The sequence below is a fragment of the Osmerus eperlanus genome, chromosome 21 (genome assembly GCF_963692335.1).
Source record: "Osmerus eperlanus chromosome 21, fOsmEpe2.1, whole genome shotgun sequence".
In the NCBI taxonomy this organism is placed as follows: domain Eukaryota; kingdom Metazoa; phylum Chordata; class Actinopteri; order Osmeriformes; family Osmeridae; genus Osmerus; species Osmerus eperlanus.
In genome coordinates, this window is record NC_085038.1 from 7720329 (window position 1) to 7738177 (window position 17849).

Here is a 17849-nt window from a genome sequence, read left to right on the forward strand (position 1 = left end):
GGCCAACTCTAACGCCACCCCTGGTCTGGAAGTAGGCATTAGAGAGATTTGGTGGGTCAGGGCCATTGAGTGTGATTAGCCATGGTCAATACAGGCCTGACTTTAGGGGGTCTAGGCTGAGAGCAAACAGAATGAGGCAGCAGTGGGGGAACTGGGCCAGGCCAGAGGAGAATGGCACCGTTAATTAGAAAGCCCTATGCTGTGTGTGTGTGTGTGTGTTTGAGAGAGAGCTCCAGACACCCCCCCCTCTCTTTTGAGGCCCACGTCTGTCTCAGAACCCCTCAGGCCATCAACCCTGCCCTTAACTCTCCCTGTCTGCAGTCAATCATTGTGTGTGTGTGTGTGTGTGTGTGTGTGTGGAGGGGGACACCTTCTTCCCCTCTCCCTCACACACGAACACTAACCCGAACCTTCCGATATCAACAATCGGATCGTTGACTGTGCAGAGATTGACAGGCAGACCCCACTTAGGAACCTCATCCCCCTTCCCTAACTCCCCCCCCCCCCCCCCCACCAGAGGGGGTAGAGGCAGGCGGCAGACACTCTCCAGACCACCCCTCCCCCACCCCGTCCACCACATCCACCACCCAGCAATAACAAATCAATCATGCACACAACACCGCTTACAGGCTTTACTCCAAAACACCACGGTTGGGCCTAATTGGCTTTGGCTTTCTAAATCCTGACCAGGCTAGCCGCTCAATTAAAGACAGCTTTGTTCATGGTTGGCCTACACGGCCACGGAACAACATGGACTGAAAGAGGCCAGGAGTGTTCTAGTCACCACAACCTTTAGCCAATCCCTTTCATGTCCAGTACATGTTACAGGACTGCTTATGCAAGAGATTTAGGCCTCTGCTTCGTTATCGTACATTCACTTTAAAGAGTCTCATTCACAGACAGACAAATAAGCAGCTTGGTGTGTGTGTGTATGTGTGTGTAGAAAACATGGAACACAAACCTGTGTTATTCTCTGCTCTGCCTGACACTGACTTCATCAGTGACAGTTGTCGCTTCCATGACGATCCGTCTGCTCCCCGAAATCTTTTGTGTGTGACTGTCTGACTTTACAATCTCTCTCAATCAAGCATCAACCCTCCACCTACACACACACACTTTCTGTCACATACACACAATCTCCCTGTCGCACACATACCCTCTTCCATACACACTTACACACTTTCTGTCACACTGCAACGCACGCACACCTACCAACCAGCAGGTAGTTGGCTCAGCCCCTGAACACTAGCTAATCTCAGCCAGGTCTGGGGCACCTTCTGTGGTTCACTGCCAACATCAGTGATCAACTTTACTTTGGTAAAAAGTTGTCAGCCCTTTGTAACAAGGACGCATTGCAGAGGGAACACCGTGTGTGTGTGTGTGTGTGTGTGTGTGTGTTTGTGAGAGAGACAGAGACACAAAGACAAAAAGAGTTTGTGAGAGAGGGAGAGAGTGCGTGTGTTGGTGTCTCAAAGAGAGAGAGGCAGAAAAAGAGAGCGTGTGTGTGGAAGAACGCCTGTGCCAGACTGTGTCTGCCAGGGCTGATGCCCGTGGTGGTCGCAGTGCGTTGGGCACACAGCTGTTGGCAGAGTGGGCCTGTGCCAGCTCTGGTTGGCTCAGGGGATGCTGCCACGGCAACGACAGCTGTTCAGGACTTCTTCACACTCACTCTCTTTTTCATTGTTTCTCTTTCTTTTTTATCTTCTTCACATGAAAAAGGGAGGAACGGTTTGACATCTGTGACTACTCTGAGGGAATGAGGGAGAGAGAGAAGGAGATGGTTAAGGAGCCACAGATTGCTTTATTTTGCAGGTAGTCTGTGGTCTTGAAGTTAGGGGAATCGTTAACTATTGACCACACACAGTGCCCTTAACCCCTGTCCGTCTACATCTAAATAATCCTTGTTGCTTATCGGTGCTGACTGGTTGTTTGGGTTTGAGGTTATGGTTGACCGTATTATTGTCGTAACCTTTTGACCCTTTGTTAGATCATCTCCCATCGCCATGGGTGTAGCTCTGGTCATCACTTACTACTAGTCTGCTCTGTGTCAGTCCCACGAGCCAGGCCACACCCCAATGGCCAACACTGGACTTAGAGTAGGGAGAAGTCAAAGGCCATTGGGCCAGAGGTCAGAGTCCTGATGTCACTAAAAGGTTTATAGTCATCTTCTAGAATTGTGATTTGAAAGGGCTTCTTCTCCTGTTTATGTCCTTATCTCGCATTCTCAGAGTAAAAAGTGTCTTGTGTGTGACGAAATCCATTTCATGGACGTCTGTTACGTCAAGTGTCCTGTTTTCCTTGTCGAAAAACGATTGGTTGCCTGTATTGATGGTGTGTCATTGGCTCTCTGAATTCAAACGTTGTCCCTCCTCCACACAGGTCTGTCCCAAGGAGCAGTTAGAGGTGTGAGTGTGGTCTGTCCCACAACCATGGCAACAACTCCGTGGGAGACACTGTTTCTCCCCCCCTCTGGGCTCCTGCTCCTCATCTTCCTGCCCCTGTTTCTGTGCCAGCAGCCTCTGCCTGGCCCCGACTCCCCCCCCCCACCCCCGCCTCACTGTACCAGGAAAGAGCACCCCGTCGTCTCCTTCCAAGGTAAGCCCACGCCTGTACTCTGCCTGGCACCAGAAACAAGCACGGTTGCTGTTCCAACATGCCGTGTCTGGTGCCGTTCTATCGGTAAACACTCCTGTTTTCTGGTTCTCAGCAGAGTCTCTGTGGTCTGTAGCAGCAAGTGTTCTGTAGCAGGAAGTGTCCTGTAGCAGGAACTGTTCTGTAGCAGGAAGTGTTCTGTAGCAGGAAGTGTCCTGTAGCAGGAAGTGTCCTGTAGCAGGAAGTGTTCTGTAGCAGGAAGTGTCCTGTAGCAGGAACTGTTCTGTAGCAGGAAGTGTTCTGTAGCAGGAATTGTTCTGTAGCAGGAAGTGTCCTGTAGCAGGAAGTGTTCTGTAGCAGGAAGTGTTCTGTAGCAGGAACTGTTCTGTAGCAGGAAGTGTTCTGTAGCAGGAACTGTTTTGTAGCCATAACTGTACATCAGGTGCCCTTCTTCATGAGAGCTGTTCGTTCTCCTTCATTCGTTCGCTGCAATTTCTTCATCCATCCCAGATATCCCTCCTTTTTTCCCCAGCGTTGGCGTTTCTCTTTCAGGATCCCTTTGTCCTGTCTCCATTGTCAGAGGGCACTTGCGGGACAGATTGGCTGGTATGAAGCACTCTACTAGAAAATGGCCAGAGATATACTACAGGGCACCAGCTTGACTGAAATGGAGAGCATTTTAGATGGGGAAAATGACTTCACTGTTATCAGAGAAAGAGAGGAAGAAAAGAGAGAGAGGGAGAGAGAAAGACGAGGAAACAGAGACCATCTGGATATGTCTCGAAGCGAGAGTGAGGACTTCAGACTTCTGTTCCCCATAGTTTTCTGAGAAGGTCAAAGGGTGAGGAGAAAGGAAATGACTGCCACTGTCAGCTTGCTGAAACTTCCTGTCAGGAAACTGCCAATCAAATGTTCGGGTCTTGAAAGCTGTCATCCCAAAGTGGCCAGTAGGCTTGTGAGTCTGAAATACACCCTATCGTCCTGTCTGCTCATAAATCTAGACAAGTGATTAACAGTCCGTCGGCACAAAGTCTGAAAAAGTTAAAGCCGACTTGATGGTGGGTGTGTCTATAAAGTAAGATAAATCTTCTCCTTAGATATTTATACTCCATTTTTCATTTTTTATATAGCCATTATCAAAAACGTTTAGTGGCTCTGACCTTTTGCAGGCTGTAATTTCACATTTTGGGGGAGATTGACGATGTGTAACTGTTCATACCTAAGGCTCAGTTGGGACAATTTTATGGACGCTGAGCCAAAGCTCTCTTTGAGATGTGTCAGAATTACAATAATAGTCCTGCTGACTAATAGCTTTTCACTTCTGTAAAGGTCATACCGTGGGCACACCTACCCGACGATAACCTTTGTGACTGGTGCGTTTGTGCAACAACAATGATATGGTAACTAGATGGTAAAGCACTCTGTGTAGATGCCACTTTGGATTTGAGTCATACTCTATCACTTTCTTGCTCGTGTCAAGGTGCTGAACTGGATTGTGGGAATGGAACTCTGTTACAGTGATCCTACGGCTTAGTTTGAGATTGGAATTGTTAGGTTTTCCCGCTATTGGTCTCATCTCTGCCATCGTCTCAGTAAGCGTCTGTGAAGGCAGTGCCAGTCTAAACTGTTATGGTTTGCCAGTCAAACGGCCTGATTGGATGAGGGCCGGGAGACGGCTTATTTTGACTGGCTGTCGGGTTACATTAAGCTCAGCCCGTGTATGCGAGGCCCCTCTTTTTACAAGATCCGTCCCTCCCAGACCCTACTCCCCTTCTCTGTGAAACAGGCTAGCGTTAGCCTAGATTAGCCTCTGAAAACATGGCCGCCACATGTTTTAGCACGGGGCGCGGGGCAGAGGCGGCCTTTGATTTAGCGCTCGCGCCGCGCAGTAGTACAGACCTACTTATCTCAATGATATGACACAGATGTGTCAATACGATGCAGATGTGTCAACAGCATCGGTATCGGTCGAAGCGTCGAGCAGCTCTGGTGAAGCCGGAGATTATTGGCTCCTCGGGGGCCTCTCATCTGATAGCTCTTGACTAAACTAGGCTGCTCTCAGCCAAGTCCTAGCCAGGCTCAGAGGATCACCGTCGCCGTGCACAGGGTTGGGTTGGCCGCCATCCCAGACCAGGTAGAACATCAGGGGAGAGATATTTCACACATCTGTGAAAACACAGTGAGAGCAGAGCTGGGATGAGGGCCCGAGCCAGGGGCCGTTTGCTCGGTTGTTGTTGTTCTTGCCTAATCCCAAGTGTTGTTGTTCTAGCCTAACCCCCCTCCCCCACCCGCTCACCCTCCTTCTCACCACCTTCTCTCCTCCAGCGTTGAGTCCCTGGATCTACGGGTTTTCCCGTCCTGGTGTGAAGGATTTCTCCCAGCTGGCCCTGGACCTCACCAGGAACCAGCTCATCGTGGGAGCCAGGTAACTGACTTATTTCCTCCTTCTACTTTAAACTTGAAATGAACAGCAACTGACGTAATACTTGTTGTTTCTTTCTCTCCCAAAATAGAAATTATCTCTTCAGGCTGAGCCTGAGCAACGCTTCTCTTCTACAGGTGAGCTCGTCCTTACCGAGTCATCTCTCTTTAGATTCTGATGACATAATGCCACACATATTCTAAGAGGACATGCTCATGCTTTCATTCTCACATGTGGCTGTTGCCTGTTGGCAAATGGTGAATGTGGAGAGGCTTGTGTCTACATGGGGAGGGGAGGATGACCAGACAGGACCGTGTGAAGGTTACTGTCACTACAGGGGTCATCTGGGAGAAAGGGGAAAGGAAAGGCACAGGAAGGGGGGGGAGGGAGGAGAGAGAGGGGAGCTGGGAGGGCGAAGGGGGGAGGCAGGGCTTGACGGAGAGGGAAAAGGACCGAGGGAGTGGGAATGAAGCAAGAGGGCAGTCAGGGAGGGAGGGAGGGAGTGTGAGGGTGAGGGGTGAGGGGGGGTCTCACCAGGCCAGCAGGCTGGAATGTAAACAAGGTTTGGGTTTGCAAGAGCTGATTAGTGTTTGCCTGGAGAAACATCACACATGGACGGGATTTAGCCAACTTAACCTGGCTCTCCTGTGCTCCCTCTAACCCCCAGCACTCTGCTCCTCTTCTCTCTTCTCTCTATCTTTCCTCTGACATCAGCCCTCAACACTCAATCCCTGACCTCAAACATGTTCACCAGTTTGATGTCTGTAATGGATTTTTAATGCACTCTCATTGGCCTTCTGGGTCTTTAAAAAAGTGCAGCATTTATGATGTTTTTAAATGAAAGGTCATGATGTACTTTTTGACCGAATTTCAACTACAGTATATGTCACTGTCTATAGCGTATCATTTAAGCACACCACATGATGTACTTTCACAGATCTATAATTAATGTGATCATTCAACTCTAGAACATGTCAAAAACATGTTCAGTTATTTTAAAGCAAAATGTCAGCAATATCAATCCCCTGGGAGATCCACTTTGTGCTCCACTTTATCACTATTTATTTCTGACATCGAAGATGTCAAAATAAAATAAATAAATAAAATCTGCAGACTTCCCCCCCAAATCTCCAAATCTCTCCCTCCCCTTGCCTCTCATTGAGCTGGGGTCATTGCATCCATGCTAGATTGACTCTGTTCTATAGAACACTGCTCAGTCCATCATCCAATATAAAGACAAGGAGAGATAGAGAGAGAGAGAGGGGGGGTAGGAGAGGGAGAACTAGAGACAGGAAGAGGAGGTGTGGTTCTTGATGTGCAACCAGGATTTTGGAGTAGCATGTTTCTCTTCAACTCAAGGCTCTCTGACCGATTCAGAACATTGATCGGGGTATGGGGGGGGGGGGGGGGGGGTGGTCAGGCATGGAATGTGATCTGCAGCTTTGTTCTGGTGACTAGCAACACATTTTGGCGGGTGTTACTTGCGGTCCTATCAGAGCCAAGAAATCATGGAAGAAAAGACATCGTAATCACACAAAAAAGGCAAAAAAAGGGCACAATGCTATTATGCAAACCAGGTTTTCAGTTTTTTCACTCATTCTCTCTTTGTGCTGACCTTGTCTGAAAGGGATCTGCGTTGTCAAGGGGGACCAAGGGAAGGCGTGAGTGGGAGTGAGGGTGGGCGCTGACTCTCAGAGGAGTTTGAATAAGAAGGAGAATGCACAGTGAAAAACACCACACCATAGTCACAAACGGTGCACTTGGTACCAAAAGAATAGGGTTGTGAGAAGAGTTTAGCATCTTGATATACGTACATACAGTCATGTCAGATTTTTTCTTTCTTTTTTTCAATGAAATTGATATACATTACAAAGTTGAGTATCAATTTTTTTTACATGGAAAATTAGTCAAATAATATTGCTTTATTGTGGAACTTTCAGAAATGCTGACTTTTTATTCAGTTTATAGTCCCGTTGTTTTAAAATCCCTCAAAGGATTTGATGTCCTGCCGACAACATAAATTCTGACAGTTTTTTTTCCCTTTCATAAAAAATGGCAGTTATGATGTCAGTCAACCGAAACTCCAACTTTGTTACTCACCGTTTATTTTAATGGTGGATCACTTAGTCCCTGAAAGGCTGTAAACGTCAGAGGTTGCTGACAGGACAACACTAGGTACATAGAAACTGCGTCCGAGTCTGCCTCTTTGGTGCAGACCCTACTGCAGTATCCATAGGCATTAGTTCCAAGTGAGTGAGCTGAAAGGATCAGCCGTGCTGTCATTTGTTAATGGGGCCAGGGGAAGGTCGCAGCGTTGCTGACAAATAATACAAGAAACTGTGATTACTTTCATATGCAAATGACGTTGTTCCGCGTAAACTGTTTTTGTTTGAACAGGGTAATTCTCTGACCCTTAAGCCCGGCCCTCGGAGCTACAGTCCCTCTGTTGTGTAGAAGTAAACAAGTCAATGCAGACTCACGGCATGTGTCTAAGACGAGGATGATGCAGCCTTTTTAGAGGGCGTCTCATTCGCACTCATCGGATGACGCTGGATCCACTTCGTCACGGCGACAGCGGCTTTACGTCTCCCAGCTGCCTTACGTCTCCGTTCATCTCTGTGTCACAGGCGACGGAATGGCGTCCCGATGAAGACACCAGGCGGTCGTGTCAGAGTAAAGGGAAGGCTGAGGTAAGGACCACGGCTGCGCTATCCCCTGTGTGCGCTCCCGGTGTCGGAGAAGCCCTCTGTGGCTGCTAGCGCCCGTGTTGTTGACCTCCTGGATCCCGTCCGCAGGATGAGTGTCAGAACTACATCCGGGTGCTGCTCGTCAGTGGAAGGAGACTGTTCACCTGTGGAACCAACGCCTTCACGCCCGTCTGCACCACCCGACAGGTAGGGTCTGGGCTGGGTGGAGGATGGGGTTGGGCTTGGTGGAGGATGGGGTTGGGCTGGGTGGAGGATGGGCATGGGGAGGGTGGAGGATGGGGCTGGGCTGGGTGGAGGATGGGCATGGGGAGGGTGGAGGATGGGGCTGGGCTGGGTGGAGGATGGGGTTGGGGAGGGTGGAGGATGGGGCTGGGCTGGGTGGAGGATGGGGTTGGGGAGGGTGGAGGATGGGGCTGGGCTGGGTGGAGGATGGGGATGGGGAGGGTGGAGGATGGGGTTGGGGCCTGTGGGCATTGGGCTGGTTGGGGGTGTGGGGTAGGTAAGGCTTGAGCTAGGTGGGTGTTGGGGTTTGGGTGGTTTGGGGTGTGAGTTGGGTAGGGGTGGTGGGGGGGGGGGGGGGGGGGTGACACTGTTGGGGTTCGATGCAGGGGGAAGATAGACAACATCCCAAGAAAGTCCATTTACATTCTTTACTGAAACCTTCTCTCTCCATCTACCTGCTCTCTCTCCCTCAGATCGGCAACATCAGCAGGGTGCTGGACACAGTCAATGGGGTGGCACGGTGTCCCTACGACCCCCGCCACAACTCCACAGCCATGGTGACAGACAAGGGCGAGCTGTACGCTGCCACTGTCATCGACTTCTCCGGTCGAGACCCTGTCATCTACCGTAGCCTTGGCAACATGCCTCCTCTGCGCACCGCCCAGTACAACTCTAAATGGCTGAACGGTAAATAAACCAATCTACCCGGCAACAGGCAACAACTATCGGGTCGGATGATTATGGTCAGGATGTAAAATGATGTAGTACTAATGGGTTACACTTTTAACCCATTAACGTAATTGCTAATGGTCTACAGGACTCTTGAGTGCAGACTCTACTTACAAAACATACAAAAACATACATTTGACAATGTTCTTTCTTTAATTATCAGCATTATTAGGTATACCTTATGTCTAACATACACTATTTTTTCCTCACCTCATCTTCAACCTCCACCTCCTCCTCCCCTCCCAACTCCTCTTTCTCCTCACCTCCCCTTCCTCCATCTCTGCCTCCTCCTCCACCACCTCCCCTTCTTCCATCTCTGCCTCCTCCTCCACCACCTCCCCTTCCTCCATCTCTGCCTCCTCCTCCACCACCTCCCCTTCTTCCATCTCTGCCTCCTCCTCCACCACCTCCCCTTCCTCCATCTCTGCCTCCTCCTCCACAACCTCCCCTTCCTCCATCTCTGCCTCCTCCTCCACCACCTCCCCTTCCTCCCCCTGCTCTGCCCCGGGGCCCAGAGCCTCACTTTGTCTCCGTCTACGAGGTGGGTCTGTTCACCTACTTCTTCCTGAGGGAGAACGCCGTGGAGCACGACTGCGGCAGGACGGTGTTCTCGCGGGTGGCGCGCGTCTGCAAGAACGACGTGGGCGGCCGCTTCCTGCTGGAGGACACCTGGACCACCTTCATGAAGGCCCGGCTCAACTGCTCGCGCTCCGGGGAGATCCCTTTCTACTACGACGAGCTGCAGAGCACCTTCTACCTGCCCGAGCAGGACCTCATCTACGGCATCTTCACCACCAACGTGTGAGTTGTGGCACGCGCACGCACACGCGCTCGCTCGCTCACAGTCCCAAACGCACACAAACACGCAATCTCTCACGCAAACACGTGAGCTCCCAGCTGTAATACATCTGTTTTCGCACAGCGCCCATGTGTGACTGTCAAGAGCAGCTACGATATATCATATTTACAGCAAGCTATAAGCAATCCAATCCACTAGAGCCACAGTTACACTACCAGCCCTTCCACTCTCGTCCCTACACTACCCTCACCTTCCATCCCTTTGTTTACACACCGGCCGACCAACAGCCCACAGGGCTTGGCGCTTTCATTGATACCGTGAAACGTATTACGGAGGAAGTACAAGCTGGCGAAGCAATCCTCTCGTGTAATTTCAAGCTGTCTGCCCAAATGTTGAGAGGGGGGGGTGGGGTGGGAAGTGAAAATCAGCCTGTCTGCCGGCCCTGTGTCTGTGCCCTTGGAGGAGCGATGGAGCAGAACAGTGCCTCAGAGAAGAGCCAGTCCTCTGGGACAGGGAGGGCCTGGAGGACGGCCCGGATGTTTCCCTGGGACTGAGAAACACTTAAGGTGTAGCGGCCCGATGCACACGGGTGATTGCAAAACCTGTCCAGCCCTAATCAGTCTGTGTGCGTGTGAGTCTGCGTGCGTGCGTGTCAAGTAACGTAAGTGGTTATACGCTTATAAGAAGGCTAAGAAACCGGAATCTCACAGGGAAATGCTAAAAGGCCTTAGCTCTTAGCATTATCATGAGGCTCCGTTAAAGAAAGAAATAAGGATGTCACAACAGACTTGATGACTTGAGGTTTGTTTCCATGGAAGTACATGAAAGAGGTGCCAGATGCGGTTTATTTTTGAATGAGTCTTCTTCTCTGTCCTCCCAGCAACAGTATCTCTGCCTCGGCTGTGTGTGCCTACAACCTCAGCTCCATCACCCAGGCCTTCAACGGACCCTTCCGCTACCAGGAGAACCCTCGCACCAGCTGGCTGTCCACCCCCAACCCCATCCCCAACTTCCAGGTAGGCCCTCAACCAAGCCCCCCCCCACACACACACACACACACACACACACACACACACACACACACACACACACACACACACACACCCCTACCTCCCTCCCATCCTTCTCAGTAAAGCAAGCAGAGCATTTACAGGGAAACTGCTCATGTTAGAAAAACCTTCTCCTCCTGTCTCTCTCTCTCTCTCTTCCCCCCCGCTCTCTCTCTCTCTCTCTCTGTGTGTGTGTCTCTGTGTCTCATCCCCCTCTCTCCCCCCTCTCTCCCTCAGTGTGGGACCCTGGAGGAGCATGGTCCAGGGGAGAACCTGACAGAGCGCAGCCTACAGGACGCCCAGCGCCTCTTCCTCATGAACGATGTGGTCCAGCCTGTCTCCGTGGACCCTCTGCTCACCCAAGACAACATCCGCTTCTCCAAGCTGGTGGTGGACATTGTCCAGGGCCAGGACACCCTGTACCACGTCATGTACATTGGCACCGGTCAGTCACCGGGGGGTGGGGGGGGGGGTGGAAGTTGGGGATGACTGAGCAGAGGAGAAAAGGAGGGACATGTATGTACTTCAAAGTACAAAGACGCTTTATTTTTTCTCTTTCCAATTAGAATACGGAACGATCCTGAAGGCCCTCTCCACATCCAACAAGAGCCTGCGAGGGTGTTACCTGGAGGAAATGAGGCTCCTGCCTGAGGGTGTGAGCGAGCCAATCAAGAGCCTGCAAATCCTGCACAGCGATAGGTCCTTATTCGTGGGGCTGAATGACAGGGTGTTGAAGATCCCGCTGGAGAGGTGCTCCAGTTACAAGACTGAACGGTAAGACTTCACCAACTCCTATATTGTTTCTCTAAAAACTTTCCCTACACCTGTATTAATACATACTTTAAGCTCACCCTACGCCTGTCCCAAGTCCTACATCTACATATGCTACTTCCCTTTGGGGCTAGGTGGTTGAATCCAGCTTGGAGTATTTGTACCTGGCAGGGACCAAACTAACAGTGAAACATCGTAGCCCTACAAGGTCCCTACAGTCAAACATAAGACGCTGATACAATACTTCAAACAGAGCAGAGAGCTCCACCACTCCCGCTGTCGAAAGCGAGCATCCCTTCTTACGCGCTCCTCATGCAGAATTCCAGGCATTGTGTTCCCGGACGCCCTCCCCCCTAGCGTGCGAGCAGCCAATCCCGTGGAGCCAAACCATAATTACATTCGACCTCCCGGACGGCGCGCACTCCCGCTCGCTCCTGTCGGAACGCCGCTCGCCCCTTCTCTTCTGCTCCCTCTCCCCGAGAGCCGGAGGAGGGGAGCGCGTCTCGCTCGTTCTCTCATGAGTGGCGGATTTGTGACGGCTGGCACATTGCAGCACTGTTCACCTCGTCGTTCTGCCGTCCGTCAGACCCACCTGGCAGGCTCCCGGAACAGAGGGAAGGAAACGCAGTCTAGGGAGGGAGGTAGACCGAGGGGTGAGGAGGTGAAGGGGGTGTTAGGGTTGTTTTGGAGAGTGCAGGAGAGGAGCGGAGGGTCTGTTGGAGTGCTGTCTGGGACGAAATGTGTCTTTGCTCGCGACAGGACGGGTTCTGTGGCTGCTTGTTTCACGTTGATGGATGTGTTGTCCACGGGACTCCACCTCTGGCGGTCTCCGACAGGAACTTTCAACACAGGAAGTTCAACACCCCCCTCAAGAGCTACGTAGCGAGGCCCCCACAAACCTGTAAAAGGCTCCAGTGTGCCTCTAGGTTTTTGTCCTCTGTAATTACACGCTGTGCTTATAGTGTGTGTCTGTGTGTGTGTGTGTGTGTGTGTGTGTGTCTGGAGGCATTTGTACCTCCGCAGCCAGACTCTGACGTAGTCCAATTTAGATTTATGAACTGCAGGTTTTTGCCTAATGGTTTAGAGAGAAACACAGCCCACCCCCACCCCTCCAGAACTAATAATCCCAGTAATGAATCTATCAGAACCAGTTTACTGTTGCCTGAGTCTCACACTGTACCGCATGGCATAATAAATGAACAAGGGAGCGAGGCCCAGCCCAGTGTGGTAACCATCCAGAATAATCCCATAATCCATGGTAGTTACCAGCCAAGTCCGTCTACTGTTGTACCCCTCTAATGGCTCAAAGAGCGCTTTGTTGCGTTCTGTAGTTAAATTCACTACGGAGTAGGATTAGGAAGTGGATGGGGGGGGGGTAGGAGGGTGGCGGGCAGGGTTGGAGTGGTGGGAGTGGGGGGGGGGGGGGAGTATTTCCCCCATCCCCCAAAAGGAAGGGGCTTTTATTGGGGTGTTTGTGGCCTCCAGCCTCCCCCCCCCGGCCCTTATCCTGGTATTTATGGGTGTGTGTCTCCAGCCGGCCAGCGTGGTGCTGTGTAACACAGTGGGTAGGCGGCCCCTTCCCCGCTGCCTGAGCTGATATTAACCCTGATTATCAGGAACTGATCGCTGGGGGTATTTATTGCTGGCCTGTGCATTGGCCTTCCCTACTTACGCTGAATACTAATCAGCCCCATCCTGGTCCTCAGTCCATTTGTATTCCTGTGTTCCCATCGCAAACACTGCTGATAAGAACACAGATAGAGGGAGGACTGGGGTGGAAGACAAAGACAATGAAACAGCCCAGCCACCTATCTCCCAGTTATCATGGCGAGGATGCACTGGAACAGGCTCTGTAGTAGGTGCCGCCTGGAAACACAGATTACACTTAATAATACTCTCGTAGGAAGTCCTGTCTTTTTTTAAGGAGAGAGGTGTCTGTTCTCAGATGTGTTTTATAGAGATATGCTCCTCTTCTGGTTTCTCTCTCCCCTCCCCCCTCGCTCTCTCTCTATCTGTATCTATCTATCTCTCTCTCTGTGCCCAGACCAGTGTGAGAGATTTGCAAGTCTGTGCTACAAGAGTTAATGGGAATGACTGGCTGGGCCCAGTATTGTATTCTCTCTAGATGTCATTATCAACTCTCAGCCTGAAAATCCAGGCTCGGTCAACTCCCTCTGGGTCACACACCAACAAGCTGTCGGGGAGTTTCGTTCCCGAAATTGCCTGGCAAACTACAAGATGGCAATTGCCTGGCAAACTACAAGATGCGCTGTTTAGATTCTGCACGTGTCCATGGACCGTTTGTCTCTGTTGTGTGTTGAGGAGTTATTTTTTACATTGTGTACTGCTTGCTATCATCTTCTCCCAGACCCTGAGCAAGATGGATATATTGATTTTCTGCTTGCTATTGTGCAGCTTTGAGATTTTCCAATCCCACCTCAACTCTCTCTTCTCTCTCTCTCCCTCCCCTCCCTCTTATATTCTCTCTGATGCGTGTCCCCTGACTCAGAGTTTAGTGTTTTCAACTTCAGCTCCTCTGTGATAGGCCGTTTCCACAGTGGGGTAGCTCAGCGGGGGTGGTGGTGGGGGGGGGGGTGGTGTGATTGACAGGCCGGGAGCCCGTGCGTCATGTTCTCCCCACAGCCCTGCAGCGGGATGGTGCTGCTGGGAGACAGCGCTCAGAAAAGATCCTTTCACCCCCCCTCCAAGACCCCCACCAAGCCCTTAAACCCTTGACTCACGTGGATCTGACAGGGAGCAGCTTGTGTTTTCAGCCCCCCCATCCCCCCAGCCTCCTACTCATGCCCCGTGCTCCAGTCTTCCAGAGCCCCTCATCCTGCATCTGGCTAACCTGTTTTCTTGGCCCTGGCCTTCGATAAACAAACAAGAGTTCAGCTACAGAGAGGACCCCTTTCACTGGCTGTGGGAGAGTGGGGCTGCCCTGACCTGGGCCTGGTTTCCGTTCACCCAGCATTCCTGGAACCTCACCACTGGGGGGGTTCCCTCACCTGTGACAGCTTCCTCTCATTCAGAAGGGCAGCGTTTCATGACTTTGCAATTAGCTGGGGGGGTTTTCTAGACCTTTCTAAACATTTTGCTGTTGACGGACCGTAGCACCAGGCTAACAGGAGTGCGTACTGTTTTTAGTGTTGACACTTCTTAACCAAATACAAATAGGCCTACATACAGTTGTACTATTAGTCCCGTGAACATGTTGTGATACAAGTAGTTCAACAGCTAAGGTTTTTCCATGGGGGCCCTAGCTGACTGCTGTCTCTGTGCTGGGGGCCTTTAGGCTCTGCCTGGACGCCCGAGACCCCTACTGTGGCTGGGACCGCAAACAGAGGCGCTGCACCACCATCGAGGACAGCTCAAACATGAGCCAGTGGAGCCAGAACATCACTGAGTGTCCAGTGAGTAACGCTCACACACGCACACGCACACACACACGCTAGGCCACGTTTGTAGATTTAAAGATCAAAGAAATTGCACAAAATTTCATTTCTCACCTTTCCCATAGGTGCGAAATCTGACCCAGGACGGTGCCTTCGGTCCCTGGGCCCCATGGCAACCCTGTAACCACGACGACGGGGAGGGCACCAGCAGATGTGTGTGTCGCTCTCGGTCATGTGACAGCCCTCTGCCCCAGTGTGGGGGCGTGGCCTGTAAAGGCCCTACCATGCAGGTCGCCAACTGCTCCAGGTGACCAAAAACAAACATGGTAGCACCTCAACCAGCTAGCTCCTTCAGTACAATTGGTCCAGACTATTCTAGACACTGACGCATCCTGAAAGGGTTTCATACTGTATTCTCTAATTAGTCCAAAGTACAATTATCCACAGCACCGAGATACTTTAGGCATAACATCTTTCCTGGTTTACACAGCCTATTATGGAAATTGCCGAGGTCTTCGCTGATGACTGTCTGCATCCTTATTCACCTCCCTGCTCTCAGGACGGGAACAAGCACCCAGATTGAATTGTCTCACAGGATGCGCCAAATTGAATTAGAGGGGAAGCTCCTGATTAAAGCACTTTGAATAATTGAGTGAGGTTTTCTGCTGCCGTTCGCAGAGGAGAAGGGGGCGGGACGGAGTTCAGGGTCTGTCTTTGCCTGTGTACGTACAGTGTAGGTACGACTTCTGAAGTACCGTTTCAGCGGTTCTGAAGCTCTCTCTCTCTCTCTCTCTCTCTCTCTCTCTCTCTCTCTCTCTCTCTCTCTCTCTCTCTCTCTCTCTCTCTCCCTCCCTCTGTGTCTTATTTACCCCCTCAGGAACGGTGGCTGGACCCCCTGGTCGTCCTGGGGCCAGTGCAGCACCAGCTGTGGTATCGGGTTTGAGGTGCGGCAGCGCTCCTGCAACAACCCCTCTCCGCGTCATGGGGGCCGCGTGTGTGTGGGACAGGGCCGAGAGGAGAGGTGAGCCCTCGGGAGAAACGCAACCCCTCATTGTTTACCTAAGCTCTCTATCGGTTTGAAAAACAATCTTTAAACCTACAAATGTGTGTGTGTCCAGGTTGTGTAATGAGAAGATTCAGTGCCCCCAGCTGGTTATGTGGTCAACCTGGGGGTCCTGGACCAAGTGCAGTGCTGAGTGTGGAGGGGGGGTCCATTCCAGGGTCCGCACCTGTGAGAAGGGGACCAGCTGCCCTGGCTGCTCCCTGGTACAGCGCACACACACACCTTCACACACAACCCCTAGCCACTGCCACCACTGCTGACAGACGGACTATTTGACCGACACTCAATGATATTCGATATGGCCTCCCTTACATCCCTAAATCCCTCCTCCCATCTCTCCTTTCCTCCGCTCAACCTCCACCGGCTCTCTCCTCTCGCCTCTCTCCACACCTCCCCAGGAATACAAGACCTGTAACCTGGAGGCATGCCCGGAGGTGCGCAGGAACACGCCGTGGACACCGTGGATGCCGGTGAACGTGAGCCAGGAGGGAGCCCGCCAGGAGCAGAGGAGCCGCTACAGCTGCCGGGCCCTGCTGGCCGACCCGCACCAGCTGCAGCTGGGCAAGCGCAAGGTGGAGAGCCGCCTGTGCCCCAACGACGGCACAGCCGGCTGCGAGGCGGACTGTGAGTCGCACGCACGCCGGCACGCACGCACACGTACACGCTACAGGCATGCACATACAGAGAGAATGAAAAAGAGAGAGAGAGAGAGGCGTATATTGATATTCAAAGTGCAGGCTGAATCTGATACAGATGTCAGATGTGAGTGGGGCGGAGGGGGGGGGTGTTCAGAGGTTACTCGAGTCGGGTGGGGGTTGGGGTGGGGGTGGGGGTGGGGGTGGGGGTTGGGGTTGGGGTGGGGTTGGGGTGGGGGTTGGGTGGGGGTTGGGGTGGGGGTTGGGGTGGGGGTTGGGGTGGGGGTTGGGTGGGGGTTGGGGTGGGGGTTGGGTGGGGGTTGGGTGGGGGGTTGGTTGGATTGTAAGGGTATGAGAGTATAAACCGTCTGGCTGCTTGTCATCACGCCATGTTACACACATGCAGCAGTCCCCCTCGGCGGGGTCTTCCTGTCTGGCCTGGCAGCAGCTACGCCACGCGGCCCTGATGAAATATTTGTGCTGCCCTGATTTGAAGACATGCAGACATGGCTTTTCCAATTAATTATTTACTTCTGTGTTGTTCTTCCTTCAAAGAGAAACTCATTTTTCATCTTTGCCAATCTGTACCCCACAAAGGACTGTGGCTCATGAAGAGATGTGGGTCTGTGACCTCAGTGTGTGTTTGTGTTTGTGTATGTGTATGTGTGCGCACCACAGCTCTGGTTGAAGACTTGGTGAAGACTGGCCGACCTTTGACCCTACCTCAGGGTATCAGGTGGTCGCCGTGGGAGACGTGGTCCACCTGCTCCCAGGAGTGTGCCAAGGGCTTCCGCACCCGCAAGCGCACCTGTGCCACCCCGGCTGGCAGCAGCGCCCCTGGTGCCTGCGCAGGCTCCCCTGTGGAGTACCAGGACTGCAACGTCCAGCCCTGCCCAGGTACTGCACTCGCAGAAACTACAAGTTCCAGAAGCCCCCTCTTCCAATCTTTGCACTTCACCCTATAAGCCCCAGATCTGATCCTCTGGGACTGTATGTGTCATTTTCTTATGCCTACATTGTGTGTGTGTGTGTGTGTGTGTTGGTTCAGTGAGGGGATCGTGGTCGTGCTGGTCATCCTGGTCTCAGTGCTCCACCACCTGTGGGGGGGGGCACTATCAGCGCACGCGTACCTGCAGTAACCCCGCCCCCGCCAACGACGGAGACATCTGCATCGGCCTGCACACTGAGGAGGCCTTGTGCAACACACACACCTGTGAAGGTACACACACACACACACCTGTGAAGGTACACACACACACCTGTGAAGGTACACACACCTGTGAAGGTACACACGCACACACACCTGTGAGGGTACACACACCTGTGAAGGTACACACACACACACACCTGTGAAGGTACACACACACACACCTGTGAAGGTAGACACAGCCTAATGTGAATGTTCTGCTCATCACGGAGCAAAAATAACTGTATTTTCGGTTACATAACTGGACATCCTCTGCG

General features: G+C 52.0%; 1 protein-coding gene across 1 annotated transcript in view; it reads left to right on the forward strand.

The window, feature by feature from the left end:
• sema5bb (sema domain, seven thrombospondin repeats (type 1 and type 1-like), transmembrane domain (TM) and short cytoplasmic domain, (semaphorin) 5Bb) overlaps positions 1-17849 on the forward strand; it is a 35386-nt gene that overhangs the window by 12528 nt on the left and 5009 nt on the right. Inside the window, exons 3-19 of the mRNA XM_062446798.1 lie at positions 2380-2595; positions 4918-5017; positions 5106-5151; positions 7642-7704; positions 7810-7908; positions 8418-8631; positions 9189-9474; positions 10353-10488; positions 10759-10966; positions 11088-11295; positions 14588-14705; positions 14813-14994; positions 15565-15708; positions 15806-15953; positions 16149-16374; positions 17064-17282; positions 17434-17604. Coding sequence (XP_062302782.1) covers positions 2430-2595; positions 4918-5017; positions 5106-5151; positions 7642-7704; positions 7810-7908; positions 8418-8631; positions 9189-9474; positions 10353-10488; positions 10759-10966; positions 11088-11295; positions 14588-14705; positions 14813-14994; positions 15565-15708; positions 15806-15953; positions 16149-16374; positions 17064-17282; positions 17434-17604 — 2734 coding nt within the window. The 5' untranslated portion in view covers positions 2380-2429. The remainder of the gene's footprint in view (positions 1-2379; positions 2596-4917; positions 5018-5105; positions 5152-7641; positions 7705-7809; positions 7909-8417; positions 8632-9188; positions 9475-10352; positions 10489-10758; positions 10967-11087; positions 11296-14587; positions 14706-14812; positions 14995-15564; positions 15709-15805; positions 15954-16148; positions 16375-17063; positions 17283-17433; positions 17605-17849) is intronic.